The sequence below is a fragment of the Astatotilapia calliptera genome, chromosome 16 (assembly GCF_900246225.1).
Source record: "Astatotilapia calliptera chromosome 16, fAstCal1.2, whole genome shotgun sequence".
Classification (NCBI taxonomy): domain Eukaryota; kingdom Metazoa; phylum Chordata; class Actinopteri; order Cichliformes; family Cichlidae; genus Astatotilapia; species Astatotilapia calliptera.
Window position 1 is genome coordinate 28,131,500 of NC_039317.1, and position 20,209 is coordinate 28,151,708.

Genomic DNA, 20,209 nt, shown 5'->3' on the forward strand with positions numbered 1-20,209 from the left:
AATCACACCCCAGAAAATATCCTTAAAAAAATTGCTCTGAACTTCTGACCTTCAAAACTTCCTTTGGCAGAAAAAGTCAGGTTCACTCTGCAGTTGTTCCAAGCACGAATCCCACAGAGCGGCGCGTGATGAGGAAACTGCAGCAGTTTATAAAAGTTTATAAAACGTGACACGTGGTTAATGTCTGTCAGTGGCAGTCTGCTGCCTCCAAGATTGACTACTGACACATCCTTCCTATCAGCCAATTTTAGGTGGAATAGACTCTGGCCTCCTGCAGACCTGCACAGCAAGAATTCCCAACAGGGCAACGAGCCCCCTGCCGGGGGTATGCAGAGGGATTACGGAGTCGCTGAAACGGCATCAAAAATTGATTGTGTGCAACATCCCTCATCAGTCCACAAGATGGACACCCAAGTAACTCTTTGTCTTTTTCTTTCATGATGATCATGATGATTATAAAAAAAAAAAAATCACACGCCTGCCTCAGCAGCCCACTGCACACATTTATCAATACCTGATGACGAGAAGATAACTTTCAGTAAATACATTTAAAAAGTAAAAAGCAAAAGATTTTATTTAAATTATTCATTTTAAAAGAACATCTTAAAGGTGTTTGTTGTATTTACCCTCTGCACAAACTAAGTAAAACTTACAGTCACCACCAGGGGGCGACATTTACCAGAAATGTTTCGAAGGCCAGCACCTTCAAGCCTGAGGCTATTTATGGTTCTCTGCTGGAAAATGGTGTTCTGTCTCCTGTAGGTTGTGGGGGTGAGGCTACCCCGAGCAAAGGAGTTTAAATGTTGTGGATTGATGGTGAGTGATGCTGGATGACTGGCAGATTGGTGGAGCATCAGCAGGAATGTGGGCGTTGTACTGGAGGGTTATGGAAAAAAAGGCAAAGCTTTTGTTTTACCAGTCCAGCTACATCCCAGTCCTCACTTATGGTCATAAGATTTGTGTTGTCTTGCAGTTTCCTGGTAGGCGGAGTTAGTTAGTGCAACTGGTCATTGTCTTTGGCTAGGCACTCCCAGCACCATGTTTTCATTTGGTTGGCTTTGGGCTGGTTATTTAGATTTTTACTTTCCACAACCCTGTACAGCTGACATTTAACCAACTGCTGCTGACGCACTGATAAAGTGCTAGCACACCTCATAAAGTTAATCACATTTGCTGCTTTTAAACTAGTCAAGTTTGTTTTGAGTTGCATCTCTCTTGTTATTTATCATGCCTCTTCAATTTTAGTTTGTGTTCTTTTTAGTCAGCAACAGTTTGCGCTTTTTGTTTTGTTGAGGTATTTTCCAAAGAGAAAAGTTTCATCTCACATTTGCTTGATGGAATGTGAGATGAGACTTTTGGGGAAATATTCTCCGGACTGATGGAACAAAAGCTGAAACTTTTGGAAGGTTTGAATCTCATTATATGTGGCGTAAAAGTAACTCAGCAATTCATAAAAAGAAGATTATAGCAACAGTCAAACATGGTGGTGGTAGTGTGATGGTCTGAAGGTGCTTTGCTGCTTCAGGATATAGATGAATTGTTGTAAATGGTGGAATCGTTAATTCTGCTCTCTACCAGAAAATCCTGAAGGAGATTGTTTTGCTTCAGGACATAAACTGGTGGCTGGACAATCATCAGAAACACACCAGCAGGTCCACCTCTGAATGACTCAATAAATAAATAAATAAATGAAGGTTTTGGAGCGGCCTAGTCATTGCCTAAACTTAAATCCAGTTGAATTCTTTAGTGTGACCTCAAACAGGAGATTACTCTCTCGCAACCATTGCAAATGTCTGATTGCAGTTCTTGCTGCCAAGAATGGCACAACCAGGTGTTGGGTTTAGAGGGTGTTTAATTTTTCACACACTTCTTAAAAAATGAAATCATCATTTAAAGACTACATAAGACAAAGATAACCACAGTAAATATGTCAGTGTTGAAACTTGTTTGATATTCTGAAACATGAAAGTGTGACATAAGCAAAAAGCTAGGAAAGCAGGGAAGGGGCACATACTTTTCACAGCACTTTATCGCTTCCATTTTGCTGTGAAAAATGATGTCTGGATGCCTGTTTAGCTTGATGCAACTTGACACATAAGTAGAAGAGGATGGATGGATGGATTTTCAAATGTACCATCTTCTTTTAGCAAACCTTAAAAAGGTTACGGGCGTATTTTGGGTTCATGGTTTTCAGCTTTTTTAAAATCTGACCTTTGTTAAAATCCCCAGTATCTTTGCACAAGGCCATTCTCCCTGCAGCCAGCACACTGACTTTAAAAACTGACTGCTCACTTGCCAAAATAACCAACAATACTGGTTTCATTTCTGAGTGTTTTTAATGTTTTGGTACATCAGTGTCAGTGTGTTGTGCTCAGGTGTCTGGGCACTTTTAACTGTGTACCGGAGCTGTAAATCTGTCCTCTTCAAATTCCAAAAAAATGTGTGAAATCTACGCATAACGCAACAGCCTCTATTATTTCTCCAGACGGCTCAGCGGTTTTTCTCAGCTGTCACTTTGGTCCTTGGGAACCACTTATTAAAGTCTTGTCTTCAGCATTTGGATCTCTTCTGTGCGAATGACAAATAAACTTGGAGGCAAAAGCTTCATCTAAATGGAGGGGGGGGTGTCGCACCCCGCCCATGCACTTAATCGTTTCTCACTGAGAGTCAGACAATACGGCACAACACCAGGTAGAAATCTGCATTTAAATGGACTAATCCCCCTGACAGGAAGTCAATTTGTAAAAAAAAAAGAGCTTTGCAATGGTTTTTGTGTGGCATTGTTGTTAGCAGGCAAGGACGCATCAAGCTTCTGACATCTGCATTAACCGGACAGGGTTTTTGTTTACAGTGCACATCACCTAAGGCAAAGTTTAAATGAATTCTTGTGTGATAAAATATGCAGTGTTTTACTGTGTTTGGAGTTGGGAAAAAATGTCTTTGGAGAAGTTGAGCTTTTTGAGTAGTGTCAGTCTTTCTTTCAGGAACATTAAATAACATACAGAGACGTAGTTCCCCATGTGCCCAACAGATGTCACTCTCCCTGCATCCCGGGGGTTGCTCTTTTCCTTCCTAACTGTTCTTGTATGCCTTTGCATGAACATGCAATCCATTTGGGTCTAAATGCTCCACGTACGCTGCAAAATGAAGACCCTGCTCAGTAAAGACGTCCTTTGAGCAACTTTTTTTCCTTTGCAGCAGGTGAAAGGTCTGAGGAGTGGGAGGAACAATTCTCCACAGCAGCCCGGTGTGCAAAATCATGTGCCGACACCATTCAGATAGAGACTGCAGGAAGGTTAAATACTGATATGTCACAGCAGGCAGATCGATTTGACAGGGCATTTCCTCTTTGCAGCCTAAATTGCCGCCGCTCTCACTTGGCACGGCCATTGTCCTGATTCATTTGAGGGCTAATGACACACGCACTGCAGTGATTGCCGGTCTCTTTGCTTCATAAAAGAAAGTAATATCCGTTTATCTTCAATAACTGGCCAGAAATCAGATGTTGGCTCTCTTGAGTGAGTGCCAATCACAGGATGAAGGCTGACAGACCTCACACCGTAATATGAAATCAGACATCATGTAGGTGACAGCTGGTTGGTCACTGTAGCCTGCATCAGCAAGAAGGTGCAGGAGAGCTGTGCAGCTCTGCAGCGGATGTTTTATAGTTATTACTGTCATCATGACAGGAATGATAGCGTCCTTCAGAGTAATATCAGAGCAGAGTTTCATTACAATACCTACTGGCTAAACGGCAACAAAGAAGTGGGGTGATACTGCACAGCTTTACTGTCTAATTTGGCAAATCAGGAGAGTCAGTGACTGTCAGTGGAAAGGTCAGATTAATCCTCAGAGTCTTGTTTGAACACATCCTTAGAAATTAACGTACTCAATCCAGAGTCAGGGGTGATTTTGGCCCTGATGGTTACTGTCTTGTTGAAAAAACATTATAAATGCAGGAGGACCGACATCACAAGTTTCAACTATGAAGCAGAATTTAAGGTAACTTTAGGTTTCTTACCAGGATTCATTGCCGTGGTAACTTAATGCTGCACACTTAGTCTGCTCTGGATGAGGGTATGTTTGAGGTAGATAAACACATACAAATCACTGTGATAGAGCGTTCTCCTTCAAAGTAAAGGTTGTGCCTTTTGAAATTTCTTGGGGGGAGCAATAATGAACAGCTTTTACTTTGAAGGACAATATTACATGTTTCTGTTGCGTCCCACTTTTTCAAGTTTCACTTCAACTCAGAGCAAATGGTGAATATTTGTGGACGTTATTAATCTATGTCTCTCTTCCACGGCATGTCTTTATCCTGTTTTCCTTCTCCCACCCCAACCGGTCGCAGCAGATGGCCCCGCCCGATGGTGTTGGAAAAAAGTGAAAGGAAATTCAGAACTTTTCAGATGCAAATGTTAAACTAGTTGTGTTACATATACAGACACTGAAATCGTTGCTTTGTTACAGAAAATTAATCCTCGAAAAAAGATGAAATTTAAATCAAGCCACGAAGAGCTGGTCCAGATGTTTCCAGACCAGCAAAAGGAAGAAAAGGAGTTTCTGAGTTCATCTGTCAGAAGAAGGCAGCAGCAGGGAGAACTTCATGGTTTGATCTGGGACTTAAAGATGTATCACGGATGCTTTCGTACATATTTCAAGATGTCAGTGGGGCAGTTTGAGAAGAGTTGCGATCACATCTGCGGAGGCAGAGAAATAATTTCAGGGAATTTCAGAGAAACGTTTGACTGAGAGCAGCTGTGCTTCTGCGCTAAAATGCGCTAAAATTTTTTATCATTTTACTGTTTCCATATCATTGTACATTCACTACCAGTGCACTTGTTGCCAAAAATGCACTGACCTGATTGGTCATATCTGTTTTTTCAGATCCAAAAAATTGAGTTTGGTTAAAAAAAAAATCGCAAATTCATCCTGCGAAATTACGCAACTTGACATATAAGTAGACTGTGAGGCAGTGTGAAGGTTGTATTTAGAATAATGAGTCACAAAAATATTTTTAACATAAGAAATATTTGTATGAATTTTATGTGTCCAGTGTGTAAAAACCTTAAGACCAAAAATAAATATCAAAAGTTAAAAGTGCGTATCTGAAAACATCTCAACAGACCCACTGGTAAAACACTGCCCTCTGGTGGTGAGAAGTTTAGTTGAATTCTGCAGAATTCGTGTCAGTACTAAAAGTACCTTTAAACTGACTTTGGTGTTTCTCCAAATGCTTAAAGTGCACACACACATTTATACAGTGTTTTTCAATATTAGCACTTATTTCTTTCCTCTCTCTCTCTCTCTCACACACACATACTTGCCTTTTATATCCTTGTGAGGACATCTAATTGTCATAATGCTTTCCCTTAGCTGCTTACCCTAAACCTAGCCATCAAAAATTAATGCCTAAACCTAAACCATAACTTTACTGTAACGCTGACACTAAAACCAAATTTTGAGCCTCAAAAATGCCTTCAAACTTATGGGCCCTGATCCCAACAAGTATAGTAACACAGTAAATTTTTGGTCTCTCACACACACACACACACACACACACACACACACACACACACACACACACACACACACACACACACACACACACACACACACACACACGCGAGCCTGGTTAACCTCGTTTTTCTAACATCATAATTTCTATTCCTTTGTAAAATATGCAGCTCTGCCTCTTTGATGTGAAAGTGCCAGACTGGGAAACCCCCGACTGATTTAGCAAGTCCCATCAACGTGTGACTGATTAGCTGGATTGCTGATGTTAGGGGCAGCATCAGACTCTGAAGAGTCTTGAGGCCTTCAGAGTTTTTCAGTTCACAGTTACTGAAGCCACCGTGTTCCTGTGAACACTTAATGCTTTAGGAATGCATCCTGATCTTTGCCCTGTCACATTTTTAGTGTGACAGACTTCAGAGAGGTCTTTGGATTTGATGTTTCAGTGCGTGTTTTTCTAACGCGATTCCAAATATTTCAGTTTGTGTGGTCAGATCTCAAGATTAATTCAAGGATCTCATTTGTGAAGTACAGCTGACACTTGGTTACTGACCGATAGGGGAAAAAAATAACATTTTTATTGCTTTAAAATGTCTCCACATTTCTTTTTCAAATCATACTGAGTGTTGGAAAAAGAAGATTAAGTTGAAGAATACTATCACACAGCACTGAATCAGGCAAAAACACTTAACTCTGGTTCTTATTTTGCACCATTGTGTGTAATTTAATTCCATTACAGCCCAGTTTGAAAGTCCCAGTCTCTCGCCACGTGCCAGACGGCCTCAGCTCTCTTTCAGTACAGATTCAAGCTTCGTGTACTGTGATGGATTTTCCTACATTTAAAAGTTTTCTGCTAGATCTCCCTTTAAAGCTTTTTTCCCCCAAACTACCTCTGCTGAAATCCAGAGAGTCTCTAGGAAAATTGGAGTCATTCTGTCCAGGAGAGTGAACAGATCTAATATTTCAGGAGTAGCTGCTCTCTCTGTATACAGCCCTCAAGATGAATAAATATTGCATTTTTAAAAATCTCAGCCCTGAGCAGACAGAACGCGGCGATGTTTCGGTGTTCATCACAACCGCACTTTGAATATTTCATGCTTATGTCACGGCCAAAAGGCATTTGAACGGATGCTGAAGTGTTCATTTATCTTTTGGAGCACAAGTGCATCTGAGAAAAAGCTGATTTTAAAATTCCAACGCATCAGCATCACTAATGAACAGGTTATATCGACTTTATTTTAATGGCTTTTCAGAGGCGTTATGTCTCAGGCTAAAGACCGCCTTACCTTCCCCACACATATATCACATTCAACATAACAAACAGTTTTTGAATAAAATTTGTGTTCTGTACTTTATATTTATTTTTTCCATAGGAGATTTCGATGATTTTCAAATCACTTCATTCTGCACATTTAATGACGAAAAAGGGAAGTTGTTACGACCCGGCTCTGCTAGGCGACAGTGGACGTAACAGAAGTATAACATCTTAAATTCTGCAATGCATAAAATATATTGTACTTATTTATGTAATACATCGTATATATTTGAATAGTCTGGTGGTTTACTGCCTGTTGGGCTGTACTGGTGAGAATGCAAATGCTGGACATTTGAGGCAGAATAATTTAAAAGAAAAGCGAGTTTTAATGCTGAAACAAGTCTAGAAATCCAAAATCACAAAATGCGAGGAGAGAACAGGAAACTGGGACTGAACATGAGCAAACAAAAATACAGAGTTCTGTTCCAGACAAACAAGAATGTAGTACTACACTCACTGGCCACTACATTAGGTACAATGGATCAGAAAATCACACGGCTCTTAATGTCTGACTTTAGGCATGTAGATATCATTACAATATCATTATAATGAAGGTTTGCAGAAGGACATCTCTGAATGAACAACATGTTGAACCTTGAAGGTTCTGTCAGCTGAGAACAGGAAACTGAGGCTACAGTCTACACAGGCTCACCAAAACTACACAGTCGTTGCCAATTTCTGCAGCGACATGAAGACTGAAGGATCAGAATTTAGCATATAAACAACATGAAAGCATGGATTGATGCTACCTTGCATCAACAGTTCAGACAGCTGGTGGTGTAATGGTGTGGAGGAGATTTTGTGGCACAGTTTGGGCCCCTTAATACCAACAGAGCTTTGTTTAAACACCACAGCCTACCTGAGTGTTGTGGAGTTTGCTGAACTTGCTGAATCTGTGTCATAAAGAATAAAGTTGATTTTGAAGGTAAAAAGGAATCCAACGCAGTACAAGCAAGGTGTAACTAATAAAGTGGCCGGTGACTACCTATACCTATCTATACGTACACATATGTATGTATATGTATACACACACAACACTATAGGTCCTACCCAGTCCTTTTTTAACAAACTGCTACGAGACTGGGCTGATTAATGTCCAGGTTAATATCTGTGTCATTGCCAGTTAAATATGTTTTCAAGTCTCCCATTCTGATTTTAACACTTTTTTATTTTATTTTAAGGGCAGCACTGTTGCCTCACGGCAAGAAGGTCCTGGGTTTGAATCCACTATCTGTTTGCGTGGGTTCTCTCCGGGTACTTTGGCTTCCTCCTGCAGTCCAAAGACAGGAAGTTTGTGGGTTTAAGTGAACTGGTGAATATAAATTGCCCATGGGTGTGAATGAAAATGGTTCCAGGGTGTACCCCATCTCTCCCCCTGTGGTAGTTGGGATAGTCTCAACCCCTCCTGAGACCCTTGATCAGCATAAGTGGAACAGAATGGATGGATATAATAATGCAATATAATATTTGGCTTATAAACAATGCTTTTCTAAATCAGACAACAGAAGAGCACACATACTACACCTTCAGCTGACATTGTTATACAAAATTATTTAATTACAGTTCTTGCTGGTCGTGAAAATAACCGATCTGACATGAAATGCATTGCTTCCTTTATCAGTACATCAGTTTTAAGCCATGTCAGTGTGATAAATCAGCCTTTTAGCGTGATAAACTTTCATGAGATAACGTAATGTGGTGCTGGAACACGGGAGTGAAAATGGGACTTTATATGCCATGAATGACTTACGATGAATGACTCCGATTCATCCTTAAAGCTTTCCTGTTCAATTAAAATATTACATCAGATAAAAAAAAGAAGCTTTCTCAGAAACAAGGACATTTTCTAAGTGACCCCCAAAATCAGAGAGGTACTGTGAGTTATTATTAATGGAGGCCAAATACAAATGAAGTTAAGCTTGAAATAAACCTCGTCATACACAGTAGTGTTTTTACCATCTGGGGCACAAGTGCACACTCTTTTGTATCCTTTTAAAGCGTCCTGATAAAAGGTTCAATCACCTCTAGTACTCTGACTCAAAATAGTCAGGGTGCTCCTGCTTTTATTTCAGAAAACGATTTAAAAATGAAAAATTCCAGTTTGGACTCACAGGAGACATGAAAGCAGAAAATATGCCGTTAACATGTGAGTTCGAACATCGGTATTAACATGAACTCGCAGCAGTTTTAAAGAGGTTTACGCAGAAATCATCCATTAAAATTAAAGTTGTCACAGCCCAAAGCCCTCGCTTCTGTCTGATCTTCCTTTTTGTTGCTTTTCCTTCAGTAAACTACAAAGAGCATGGTCAAGCTGAAGAGCAGAAGGAGGACATCAAGGTTGTTGAAGGGCTTCTTTTTTAATCATTTGGGGCCTGAACTTGGAGGAGTCTGGGGAGAAGAGTGGAGATAAAAGCGGCTGAAGTCTGAGGGCTGTATAGAAGTGGATAAGATGGAGTCCAGGAGGACATATCAAGGAGGCAGCCAGAGATGTGGAGGGTGATAGGACTTTGGAGGAGGGATGGATCCACTCCCCTCGCGGCTAAGAGCAATCAGAGATGGTAGGAAAAGAGACAAGCCACAGCCTATCTGTCATATTCTCTTCATCAGTGCCTCTTTCATCTTTGTCAAGATTATCTCTCTTTAAAAAGACACAGATAATGCCAATGTGGGCCGCTATAGAAACAAGATAAGCGGAGATTTACCATCGCTCTGAATCTTAATGTGACCCCTAATGTGACGTGCTTGCTGCCCTGAAAAGAAAGTAATACTATTAATTTAAACCCGATGATAAATCAAATCTAATGATACCGTAGCTGTTCATGTTTTGACTTATTATTTCTAACATGTTTAATTAACCTCCACAGCCTGTGCAGAATAGCCAAGGTAATATCCTTGGCAGAGGGAAGGCATTTGCATGAGGATGTTAATGTGTCTGGCTGGCGATCATAGATGGGGCGGGGGCGGTTTTTGAGTCTCTCCAAGAGGTAGAGTGTGAGCCCCGCTCGGCTGGCAAATGTACACATTATGACATAGAGCAGCAGATGGTCAAGCTGACCTTAGTGAGCGCTTCCAAAAACTAAAGCTGTGTTTCCCAAACAAAGGGCGTTATGGGATGCCACATTTTGACAGTACCCAAGCCAGACAGGATTATTTGCCACAGAAATAATCATCCAGCACCACCGTGATGCAGTAAAAAGACTAAAGGATGGTTGTAACAACATAATAACATAAATATTAGCAGGTAAAATAAATATAAAATTGAAGGAGGAGCTGGGCACACAATAACTGAACAGCATAAACCTTCCTTTACATCATTTTTATGTAATTTGTACAGGAAAGAACCTCAGACATTGACAACACTGTAGTTCTGCAAACAAGCATCCTAGTGCACTTCAGACCCAGTAAGACCCTCAGAGACTAACAAGAGCTGGTTCATCATCAGGACAAAACACCTGCATGCAAACTGATGAATGCTGTGTACGATGTGCAGTGCGCTGAGGAGTGCTCAGACTTCACGTAGGAGAGAAGAAACAACCAATCCACAGGTGCATGAGACCGGTGTTGGGTAAGTTACTTTAAAAAAGTAATTAATTACTAATTACTAAGTCAATATTGTATTTAAAATACTTATCTAATTACTATGTCAGAAAAGTAACCTAATTACTAAATAAGTAATTTAACTAAATACTTCTTAAAATCCCCATAAACCTTGAGTGGACAAACAATAGAAATTAAACTCTTTAAATAATAAATACATTTTTTTAAAAGACGTAGACTCTACAGTACGCAGCGGTAGCATCTCTTCCACAATGTAGCCTGCATTCCTTTTTTTAAGCTGACCTTCAGACGCTTTCTGTGCTGCTGAAGTAAAATCAAGTTTTGCTGCTTAGCAGGAGTTGCCGCGGTGTTATCCATGGATGATGAACAAGGATCACTCAGAAGTGTTCGTCTATGCTCTCCTGTCAGGCGCTTCAGTAGATTACTCGTGCTATTAACAGCGGCCAATAGTTTTTTCTCCCCAGGAGCTTACATATTACTGTAATATTCTTGTCTGCTTGTTTCTGAAAAGTGAAGAGTATGTCCATTTCATTTCCACTCGCTTCAGCCGAGTCCGACATCTTCCGCTTTAGAATACGACTATGCAGAAAACTGGCGCGAAATGACGTGCAGCTGCACTACAGCGATGTTAAAGCGGCAGAGTTTACTTCTACGTTTAGAAGATAAATTATTGAAATTAAATAATGATATTCAGCGAGTTTAATTATTTTACAACGTAACGCAAGTACATTGTAAGTAACTGTAATTAAAATACCTAAAAATGAACAGTAATTAGTTACTCTACTTTTTCAGTGGAAAAGTAATTTAATTACAGTAAAGCGTTACTTAGTAACGCATTACACCCAACACTGCATGAGACAGGAGGAGAGTCACATCTTTAGGGCAGGACTCAACTGTGCATCGGCGCCTAATGGAAAAGGGACACTCCATTAAGACTGAAGACAGATAGTTTGAGAGAGAAGGTCAGCTATGCCCACCATCACTGAACAGAAGTCCTGAGACCGTTCACCTTCAAAGTAAAAGCTGTATTGTACTGACTGAAAAAAGAAGACAAGTGGACCTCTTTAGGAATGTGAAGACTTTTCACCTCTCATCCAAGAGGCTTCTTCAGTCCTAAAGAAAAAAGTCCCAAGCAATCACCATGAAGTCTTCTGTGCAGCACCATGCAACCTCTAGTGAATGCCAGTAACAAGATGCATGCAACCATGGGGGAAACTACCTGCTCACCTGGTAGTTGCCAGTTGCCAGAGGGTTTTTAACTGGTCTCTAGATCTGTATTAATGAGGCCCCACACGGTCAGCATTTTTGCCAGCATTCCCTCCTGACTTCATATAAACCAGAGTTTATTGAAATAGTAGGCCTTTCTCAGTCTTAATGGCTTAAGTGTTAAAAAAAACAAAACACTTTTTTTTTCTTCAACACCGTGTGTGTGTGTGTGTGTGTGTGTGTGTGTGTGTGTGTGTGTGTCTGTGTGTTAAAATGCACACACATTCACTTTGAAATGATGGCTTCCCCTCTCTGAGTCTGGTTATGATTCTGCTATTGGCTTCTTCCTGCTGAGACAGGAGTCATTCCTTCCCCTTGCTTTGTTGCTTTCATTCTGTCTTATGAGCTTAATCTCTTCATATTTTTCTTATATTATAGTTTTGTTTACCTTTGTATAATTAGCTCAGTGTAGCATTCCAGCCGGACTTTATTCAGACGATGCACTCAATGATCATTACGGATGGACCATGGTGGGGTATTCCAACCCATTTATTCACAAATTGCCATAGACACATCGTAAGAGCTGTAACCATAACATAAAACAAACATTCACTTGATATAACCACGTTTCTGTTATGCTAATCAATTCACAGAAAAGGCACAGGAGGTGCTAGCATCAGCCTGCTAGATCGCTCATAAACTTATTAACAATCAAGTAATACATTTACAAATTGTCCGAAATGTAAACAACAAGTACAACACACAAACATACCTGTTCGCCTTCCAGCTAGATGCTAATTTTAAGATGGATGGAAAACGATAACCTTCTCATTAATCCTTTCTGCGGCAAGCAGTTGCGGTACGATCTTCCTTCCCGGAAGTTGCCCGTTCCGAATTTCAAAATAAGAGTTTAATCTATATTATAAGGTATAATTCGTTCAGGGATTTAACTATTTGAAAAATATCAAATAAACAAATAATCTGGGTCATTTACACTCCCACCAAATCATTAGTGTTCAAAAACATAACTCCATAAACATAGGAAGAAAGAACACAATGATTTCATAATACAAATAATGACCAAACAACAGAAGCATAGTATGCAAGGAATGGACTAGTCACCTTCCAACAATAAGACTAGTTTTTGAACTGGCCGTTCGAGCACTGACCGCTTAGTAAGACGTTCACCATTTTTGCCAAGTTTCCTGTCACCTAGACAGAGCTTCACTCTCCTAACCAGTCCATCTCTGTCCATTGTAGTCTCTACGACTCTTCCCAACCTCCATTCATTTCTGGGCAAGTCTTCATCCTTCATTATGACTATATCCCCGATCTGCAGGTTTCTCTTTGGGGTGTGCCAGCGTTGTCTAAAGGCAATGTTGGCTAAGTACTCTTTCTGCCAACGGCTCCAGAACTGCTCGGCCAAATATTGTACGTGGCGCCATCTCTTTCTCGCATACATATCTTCCCTTATGAACTTGCCGGGGGGAGGAAGGGCCATGGTAGGCTTCAGGGTAAGTAAGTGGTTTGGTGTCAGTGGCTCAAGACTGTTGGGATCATGTAGGTTTTCAATAGTGAGAGGACGACTATTAACTATCGTCATTGCTTCATAGAAGAATGCTCGGAGGGAAGCATCAGGTAGGTTTCCAGGTGAGAGTCCAAGGGTCGCGTTGAGAACACTCCTGACTGTTCTAATTTGACGCTCCCACACTCCACCAACATGACTTGATCCAGGAGCATTTAGGATGAAGTCACACTGCTTCTTAGAAAGGAAGTTCGTCAGTTTATCACCATCTAATTCCGTGAGGGCTTCCTGCAGTTCATTCTTGGCTCCTAGGAAGTTACTGCCTTGGTCAGATTTGATCTGGCGTACGGCTCCACGTATAGCAATGAAGCAGCGCAGTCCAATTATGAATGAGTCTGTAGATAGATCCTCCAGCATTTCAATATGGATGGCTCTGGAGGAGAAGCAGGTGAAAAGGAGACCATATCGTTTTCGCACACTACGTCCTTGCTTGCTATAGAAGGGTCCAAAGCAATCCATTCCACAGTAGGTAAAGGGTGGAGATGGATTTACTCGCTCTGGAGGGAGATCGGCCATTTTCTGTTCTTCAGTCCGTCTCCGAAGCTTCCGACAAACTACACATCGGCGAAGATAGGATGCAACCGTCCTGCCAATTCCTGGTATCCAGTAACCTCTTGTCCTAATTGCACTGAGAGTCATCCCCTTGCCTTGATGTTTGACTTCTTCATGACAGTATGCTATGATCATCCTTGTAACATGATGTTCCTTTGGAATGATGGTAGGGTGTTTAACTGAGAGAGGAAGGTTTGAATCACGGAGTCGACCTCCCACCTTAATCACACCATTGTTGTCCAAGAAGGGGTTGAGGTGATGTAGCTTGTTATGAGGTGGCAGCTGACAACCTTTCTTCAGTAGCCGCACTTCCTCCGAATATGTTTGTCTCTGCAGATCTTTGATGATGAGGCGCTCGGCTTCTTCTCTTTCCTGCACTGTAGAGAGGCCGATTGACTTATCCTTGTTGATCCTTCGAAGAATGCGAGCCACTGCACAGATGGCACGAGTCCAGGATGAGAACTTTGCCAGCCGATAAGTAAGAGAATCTTGTTCTACAGTTTCCGTGTTTAGAGTCCGTGTTTCCTTAACTTCTGGATCTCCGACTGACAGTTCCGGAGCCACCTCTTCTGAGAGGTCAACTCCCTTTTCCCATAGAAATGCAGGGCCAGTAAACCAGTCCGATGATATTAGCTCATGGACAAAACAACCTCTAGAAGCACGATCCGCAGGATTCTGGTCAGTAGGGACGTATCTCCATTGCCTTTGATTCGTGTAGAGATGTATCTTCTGGATACGGTTGGCTACGAATGTATGAAAACGTCGAGCCTCATTATTGATGTACCCTAGTACAACCTTGGAATCGGTCCAAAAATGCTCTTCAATGTCCGCATATCCAAGTTCTTCCTTCAAAACATTGCTGGTTTTCACAGAGATGACTGCAGCCGTCAACTCTAATCTTGGGATCGTGGTGACCTTTGTTGGGGCGACACGAGATTTGGCCATGACTAAAGCACAGTGGATGTCTCCTTCTTCATTGCTAAGCCTCAGATATGAACACTGTCCATAGCCCGTAGTGCTTGCGTCGGAGAAGTGATGTAACTCACGTTTAATAACCCTTCCGAAATCTGCCGGGGCATAACTTCGGGGTATATTTATCCTCTCCAAGTTGTTGAGGTCGTTTTTCCATTTCTCCCACCGTGGACGAAGTTCGTTGGTTAGAGGGTCATCCCAACCTGTTCCATGGCAGCACATCTGCTGCAGCACTTCCTTTCCAATGAGCAAAAAGGGGGCTATGAGACCCAAGGGATCGTACAGGGATGCAACAATGGACAATATGCCTCGACGTGTTGCAGGCTGTTCCTTAAGGTTGGTGCTGATCTTCAGGCAGTCTGATTCGACGTGCCATTGGATACCCAACGCTCTCTCTGAAGGTAAGTTATCAAAGGCAAGGTTGAGGTCTTTAATGTCTGATGCACGTTCAGTTGCTGGTATGCTTACCAGGACAGCTTTGTCATTGGACACAAACTTGTGGAGCCTAAGACCACCCAGGGCACAAAGTTTTCTGGCTTCTTCTGCTAACTTGATAGCCTTCTCTGAGCTGTCTGTACTTGTGACTCCATCGTCGACATAGAAATTTCTCAGAATGAACTGAGAGCCTAATGGGTACCGGTCTTTATTTTCTGTAGCCAAATGCTTCAATCCGTAGTTTGCACAGCCAGGCGATGACGCTGCGCCAAAGATATGCACCCTCATACGGTATTCTTGGGGCTGTGCACCGAGATCTCCTTTCTTCCACCAAAGGAAGCGCAGGTAATCCTGGTCTGACTTCTTCACATGAAATTGGTGAAACATTTTCTCTATGTCGCACATCAATGCAGTGGAGTGCAACCGGAAGCGAAGAAGTACACCGTTGAGATTGTTCATCAGGTCAGGACCAGTGAGCAGATGATCATTCAAACTGGTTCCCTTGTACTTGGCAGAGCAGTCGAACACCACGCGCAGTTTGCCTGGCTTCTTGTCGTGGAATACACCGTGATGAGGTATGTACCATTTTTCGCCCTCTTTCCCATCATCGTGGACTTCCTCTGCATCACCCCTTTCTATGACCTCCTCCATGAACTTGATATACTGTTCTTTGTACCCTTCATCCTTTAACAGCTTCCTCTTTAGATGGCTCAGACGTATGACTGCAAGCTGTTTGTTGTCAGGTAGGGTAGGTCTCTCCTTAAAGGGCAACGGCATCTCGTAGTGACCTAGACTGTTCTTTTCGATGTGGTTCTTGAGTTTGTCCAGGAACAGGATGTCCTCCTGAGACACTGGTTTGCCGTCTTCCTTAGCATCCTTAAAGTCAGACTCTAGAATGCGAATGGCATCTGCCGGAGTGACTGGTGGGAGCTCCCTGACTGCAACTCGGAAGCACTGTCCCGCCGTACTTGAGGTGTCGGGGCATGTCGACGTACCACCAACTATGCTCCATCCTAAGTCGGTACGAATTGCATAAGGCTCATCGTCTCCTCCCGTTATGACGTCTCTTGGTGCCATTACTCGTGCGCAGTTATAGCCTATCAATAAACCAACCTCACAGTCCTGTAGAGGTGGAATCTCTTCTATGACCTTGGAGAGATGATTCCACCTTTTAGCTGTCTCGCATGTTGGGATATGGGCTCTGTTTACTGGTATGCAATCCTTGGTATAAGCAGGAGGAAGGTCGATGAGGAGGGAAGAGCGATAACCCCGAACACAAAGCCCTGAGACTCTTTGGCTCTTTACGATCACGTCGCGTCCAATCATAGTAGTTAACTTCAGCTTAACTGGACAGGAATCTGCCTTTAATACATCACTCAGTTCCTGGTCAACAAACGTCGTGTCGCTTTGCGTGTCCAGCAAGGCGTAAACCAGTTTCTCAGTTCCTGTATCCCTTTTTGACACCCACACAGGCACAATCATTGATGTGTTAGTTGGCTGTCCAGTAATCACTGACATTGAAGTTGCAGCAGCCTCCGTTTGGCCGGCATTGCTCAGGATAGTGGTTTCCTGTGGCAGAACTCTTTCCTTCTTTAAATAGTTGTCATCGTGTAAACAAGTGGGATGTTTACCCTTGCACGTGTTGCATGAGTGTCGATGTCGACAGTCTTTTGCACTATGTCCAGGTTTGGTGCAGCCATAGCAGAGCTTATGTTCTCTGACAAAATCTCGACGCTCCTCCAGAGTTTTAGCAATAAACTTGGGACATCCATGTAGTCTGTGTTGATTATTTTGACAGAAGGCACAAGGAGACCTTTCCTTTCCTTTAACTGGCTTGAGCCTCTCGGTGTCAGCCTCAGTCTGTGTGTTTAGAACGCTTGCCTTGTTCCTCTTAGGGTCTCTGCTGCCTTGTTTTGCAGTGCTCGACTCAGAGCTGCGGAGGGCATAAGCTGAGGTGATTGGATTGCAAGCAATCTCTGCCTCTGTCGCCATAAATGTGGCGAAGTCCTTAAAACTGGGGAATTCCTTATTGCCCTTTAAGGCTTCAGTAACCTTCCTGTTCCAGTGAGATGCTATCCACTCTGGTAGTTTAAGGATTAGCTTCTTATTCTCTTCACAGTCGTTCAGTATTTCGAGGCTCTTCACATGTGTCATTGCATCTTGGCAAGCGTTTAAGAAATCTGAGAAGTCTCTTAATCCTTCTGCATCTCTTGGTTGGATCTTTGGCCAATCTGTGAGCTTATCTCTGAAGGCTTTCTGTATAATAAAGGTTTGGCCATATCTGTTATCCAGTTTGTTCCACGCATCCTTATAAGCGTCGCTGTCATTCCTATAGAAAGTTCCTTCTAATGTTTTACGAGCTGGGCCGCCTACATACTTCCTCAAGTAATAAAGTTTGTCTGCTGGGGAGATGGCCTTTTTGTCAATAAGTGACATGAATGAAGTTTTCCACTCAATGAACTGAATGGGGTCCCCACTAAATACAGACGGCTCTGGAACTGGAAGTCTATTTAGAGCCATACTGTCTTGTAGGGCTTGGGCAAGGGATGACACGTTTAGGTCGGGTGGCGATGCTGTGACGGTGGGAGTTGGAGGGTTGATAGCAGGGGGAACATGATGATTTCCCACTGAACTATTAGAGGAATGGAGACTGCCTTCCTGCGAGGCTACCTGGCTGTAGACTTGCAGTTTGGCCCGAGCAGCCCTCAAATTCTTTTCTGCTTGAAGGCGTTCAAGTCTGCGCTTTTCTACTTCCATTTTTCTGTGCTGTTCCTCTATCTTCTCCATTTGTCTCTCTTCTTCCAGCAACCCTTCAAATTCGACTTCCTTAGCAGCTAGCTCTGCTGCTGCATCCGCCTGTTTGAGTGTTAGAGTAGTGCCTTTGTGACTACGGATTGACTTTGTCACTCTAGATGCAGTGGATCCATAGATGGAGCGTGCGTAGCTGTTCTTAAGCAGCTCCCTGAGACGGCAATGTACTTGTTCTGCATCATAATCACCATCGAGATCTGACATTCTCTCGTAGGTAACTTTCATAATTTCGGCTGTAACTGCCTCACAACTGTCAACGTGACGTCTTAATTCTGGAGAAGGTGTAATGTGACTTCGTATTTCAAGGTAAGTGTTTAACACAGTTTCTTTCTCTTTCTCCAAAGAATCCATCAAAGATGCCAGCTCGCCTTTACTAATGTCTGACTTGAGCTGCTCTCTTGACTCTCGGGCTCGAATCTTCCATCTTTCGTACGTTGAGATGAACTTTCTTTCCCTTTTTCTTGCTTCCTCCTGCTGCATTTCGAGCGCCTTTGGAGTTGGGATTTTTGTTCGAGTGGAACGTCGGAGGCCTTCCTTAAGCTCACCTTGTAAGTTGTTCAACGTTTCTTCTCGGCGTTGAATTTCCTTCTCCAAAAGTTCTATTTCCGTAGTTTCTGATGTGTCTTCAAGAGACGCCTTAAGCCCTTTGATTTTATTCTGCAGGTCGACTATCTGATGCTCTAGTTCTGTTTGTGAGGAGGGAGTCTCCATTTCCTTCATGTCTATGTTATTTACTTATCTAATTTGCAGGCTTTAGTTAATGAGCTGCTTGTGGTTACTATAACTTAAAGGCTGCATTAACAGAAGGGAGGAGAATCTTTGCACTTTAAACCAAGTTGAAATAGAAGCGGATAACCAACACAACATTGAGAAGAAATGTATAAAATAATAAATGCAACCTGCTAGCTGTTGCAAACTGATGTGGTAAAGTAAACCTCTTATGCTAAACACAGATCAATACACCATTACTATTGTACAGTTACAAATTGAACTAAATGCCCCTCTTTCACCCCCTTTTTGGTCAGTAGAAAGAATGATAAATATACAGTAGTGGTGGTAAATACCAATAAACAAAATTACTTCACTTGTTATTACTTCATGTCCGTTGTGTCTTAATGCAGCAGATGTCCACAGTAGTTGACGACCTTCTCTCTCCCTTTAACCACCACTGATGAGAATGAATGTCCTTTCCTTGTCGATTAGAATGAAATGTTCCATACCTTTTCTGACCGTCACATCAAACCATTAAGCCAGCTGCATGATGATTATAAAGTCTCTGTCTAGAAGACCCATAGAATGGCACTGAGTTGCTCCGTGAAATGTCTTGTCAATCCCAGACGAATAGCAACACAGCTCCGTGACTCGTCCTCGTGGTTCCGTGGTGCAGGATGGCAGCAGGATGATGCGGGGGATCAGCTCTTACTGTAGCATTCCAGCCGGACTTTATTCAGACGATGCACTCAATGATCATTACGGATGGACCATGGTGGGGTATTCCAACCCATTTATTCACAAATTGCCATAGACACATCGTAAGAGCTGTAACCATAACATAAAACAAACATTCACTTGATATAACCACGTTTCTGTTATGCTAATCAATTCACAGAAAAGGCACAGGAGGTGCTAGCATCAGCCTGCTAGATCGCTCATAAACTTATTAACAATCAAGTAATACATTTACAAATTGTCCGAAATGTAAACAACAAGTACAACACACAAACATACCTGTTCGCCTTCCAGCTAGATGCTAATTTTAAGATGGATGGAAAACGATAACCTTCTCATTAATCCTTTCTGCGGCAAGCAGTTGCGGTACGATCTTCCTTCCCGGAAGTTGCCCGTTCCGAATTTCAAAATAAGAGTTTAATCTATATTATAAGGTATAATTCGTTCAGGGATTTAACTATTTGAAAAATATCAAATAAACAAATAATCTGGGTCATTTACACTCAGGTTAGGCTGTGAGGACCACCCCTTTCATGTAAATTGTCATGGCGGGGAACGCTGGTGTGTTTATGAAACAGACCCAAAAGCAGACATGGAAGAAATGAACTGGTATTTAAACAAAAGGTGAGCCTTCATTGACACAAAAACCAGAAAAACAAGGCGAGGCAAAACGAGGACGAAACTAAACTGAAACCTTAAAAGAACATGAAACTGAACAGGAACATGCAACAACGTAACTATGAAACAGTCCAAACATGAACAGTAGGAAATGAAAACTCTGTGACTTGACATGACCTCACATGAAAACAAGC

The 20,209-nt window shown here is 42.1% G+C and overlaps 1 protein-coding gene and 1 long non-coding RNA gene across 2 annotated transcripts; both read right to left on the minus strand.

Moving 5' to 3' along the window:
* Positions 1 to 12,116: 12,116 nt before the first annotated feature.
* Positions 12,117 to 14,729, minus strand: LOC113008177 (uncharacterized). The gene is made up of 2 exons (XM_026145415.1): positions 12,366 to 14,729; positions 12,117 to 12,176 (listed from the first exon to the last, which is right to left on the minus strand). Exon 1 carries the CDS (start codon positions 14,673 to 14,675, stop codon positions 12,708 to 12,710), a length of 1,968 nt encoding a protein of 655 aa, XP_026001200.1. The 5' UTR covers positions 14,676 to 14,729; the 3' UTR covers positions 12,117 to 12,176; positions 12,366 to 12,707.
* Positions 14,730 to 19,427: 4,698 nt separating this feature from the next.
* LOC113008178 (uncharacterized) lies at positions 19,428 to 19,981 on the minus strand. The gene is made up of 2 exons (XR_003269991.1): positions 19,677 to 19,981; positions 19,428 to 19,487 (listed from the first exon to the last, which is right to left on the minus strand). It is a non-coding gene; the product is annotated as an uncharacterized LOC113008178 (long non-coding RNA).
* Between the last annotated feature and the right edge of the window lie 228 nt (positions 19,982 to 20,209).

Bases quoted from the DNA above. Each gene is read 5' to 3' on its own strand.
- LOC113008177 (XM_026145415.1), bottom strand. From the start codon at position 14,675: ATGGCCAAATCTCGTGTCGCCCCAACAAAGGTCACCACGATCCCAAGA.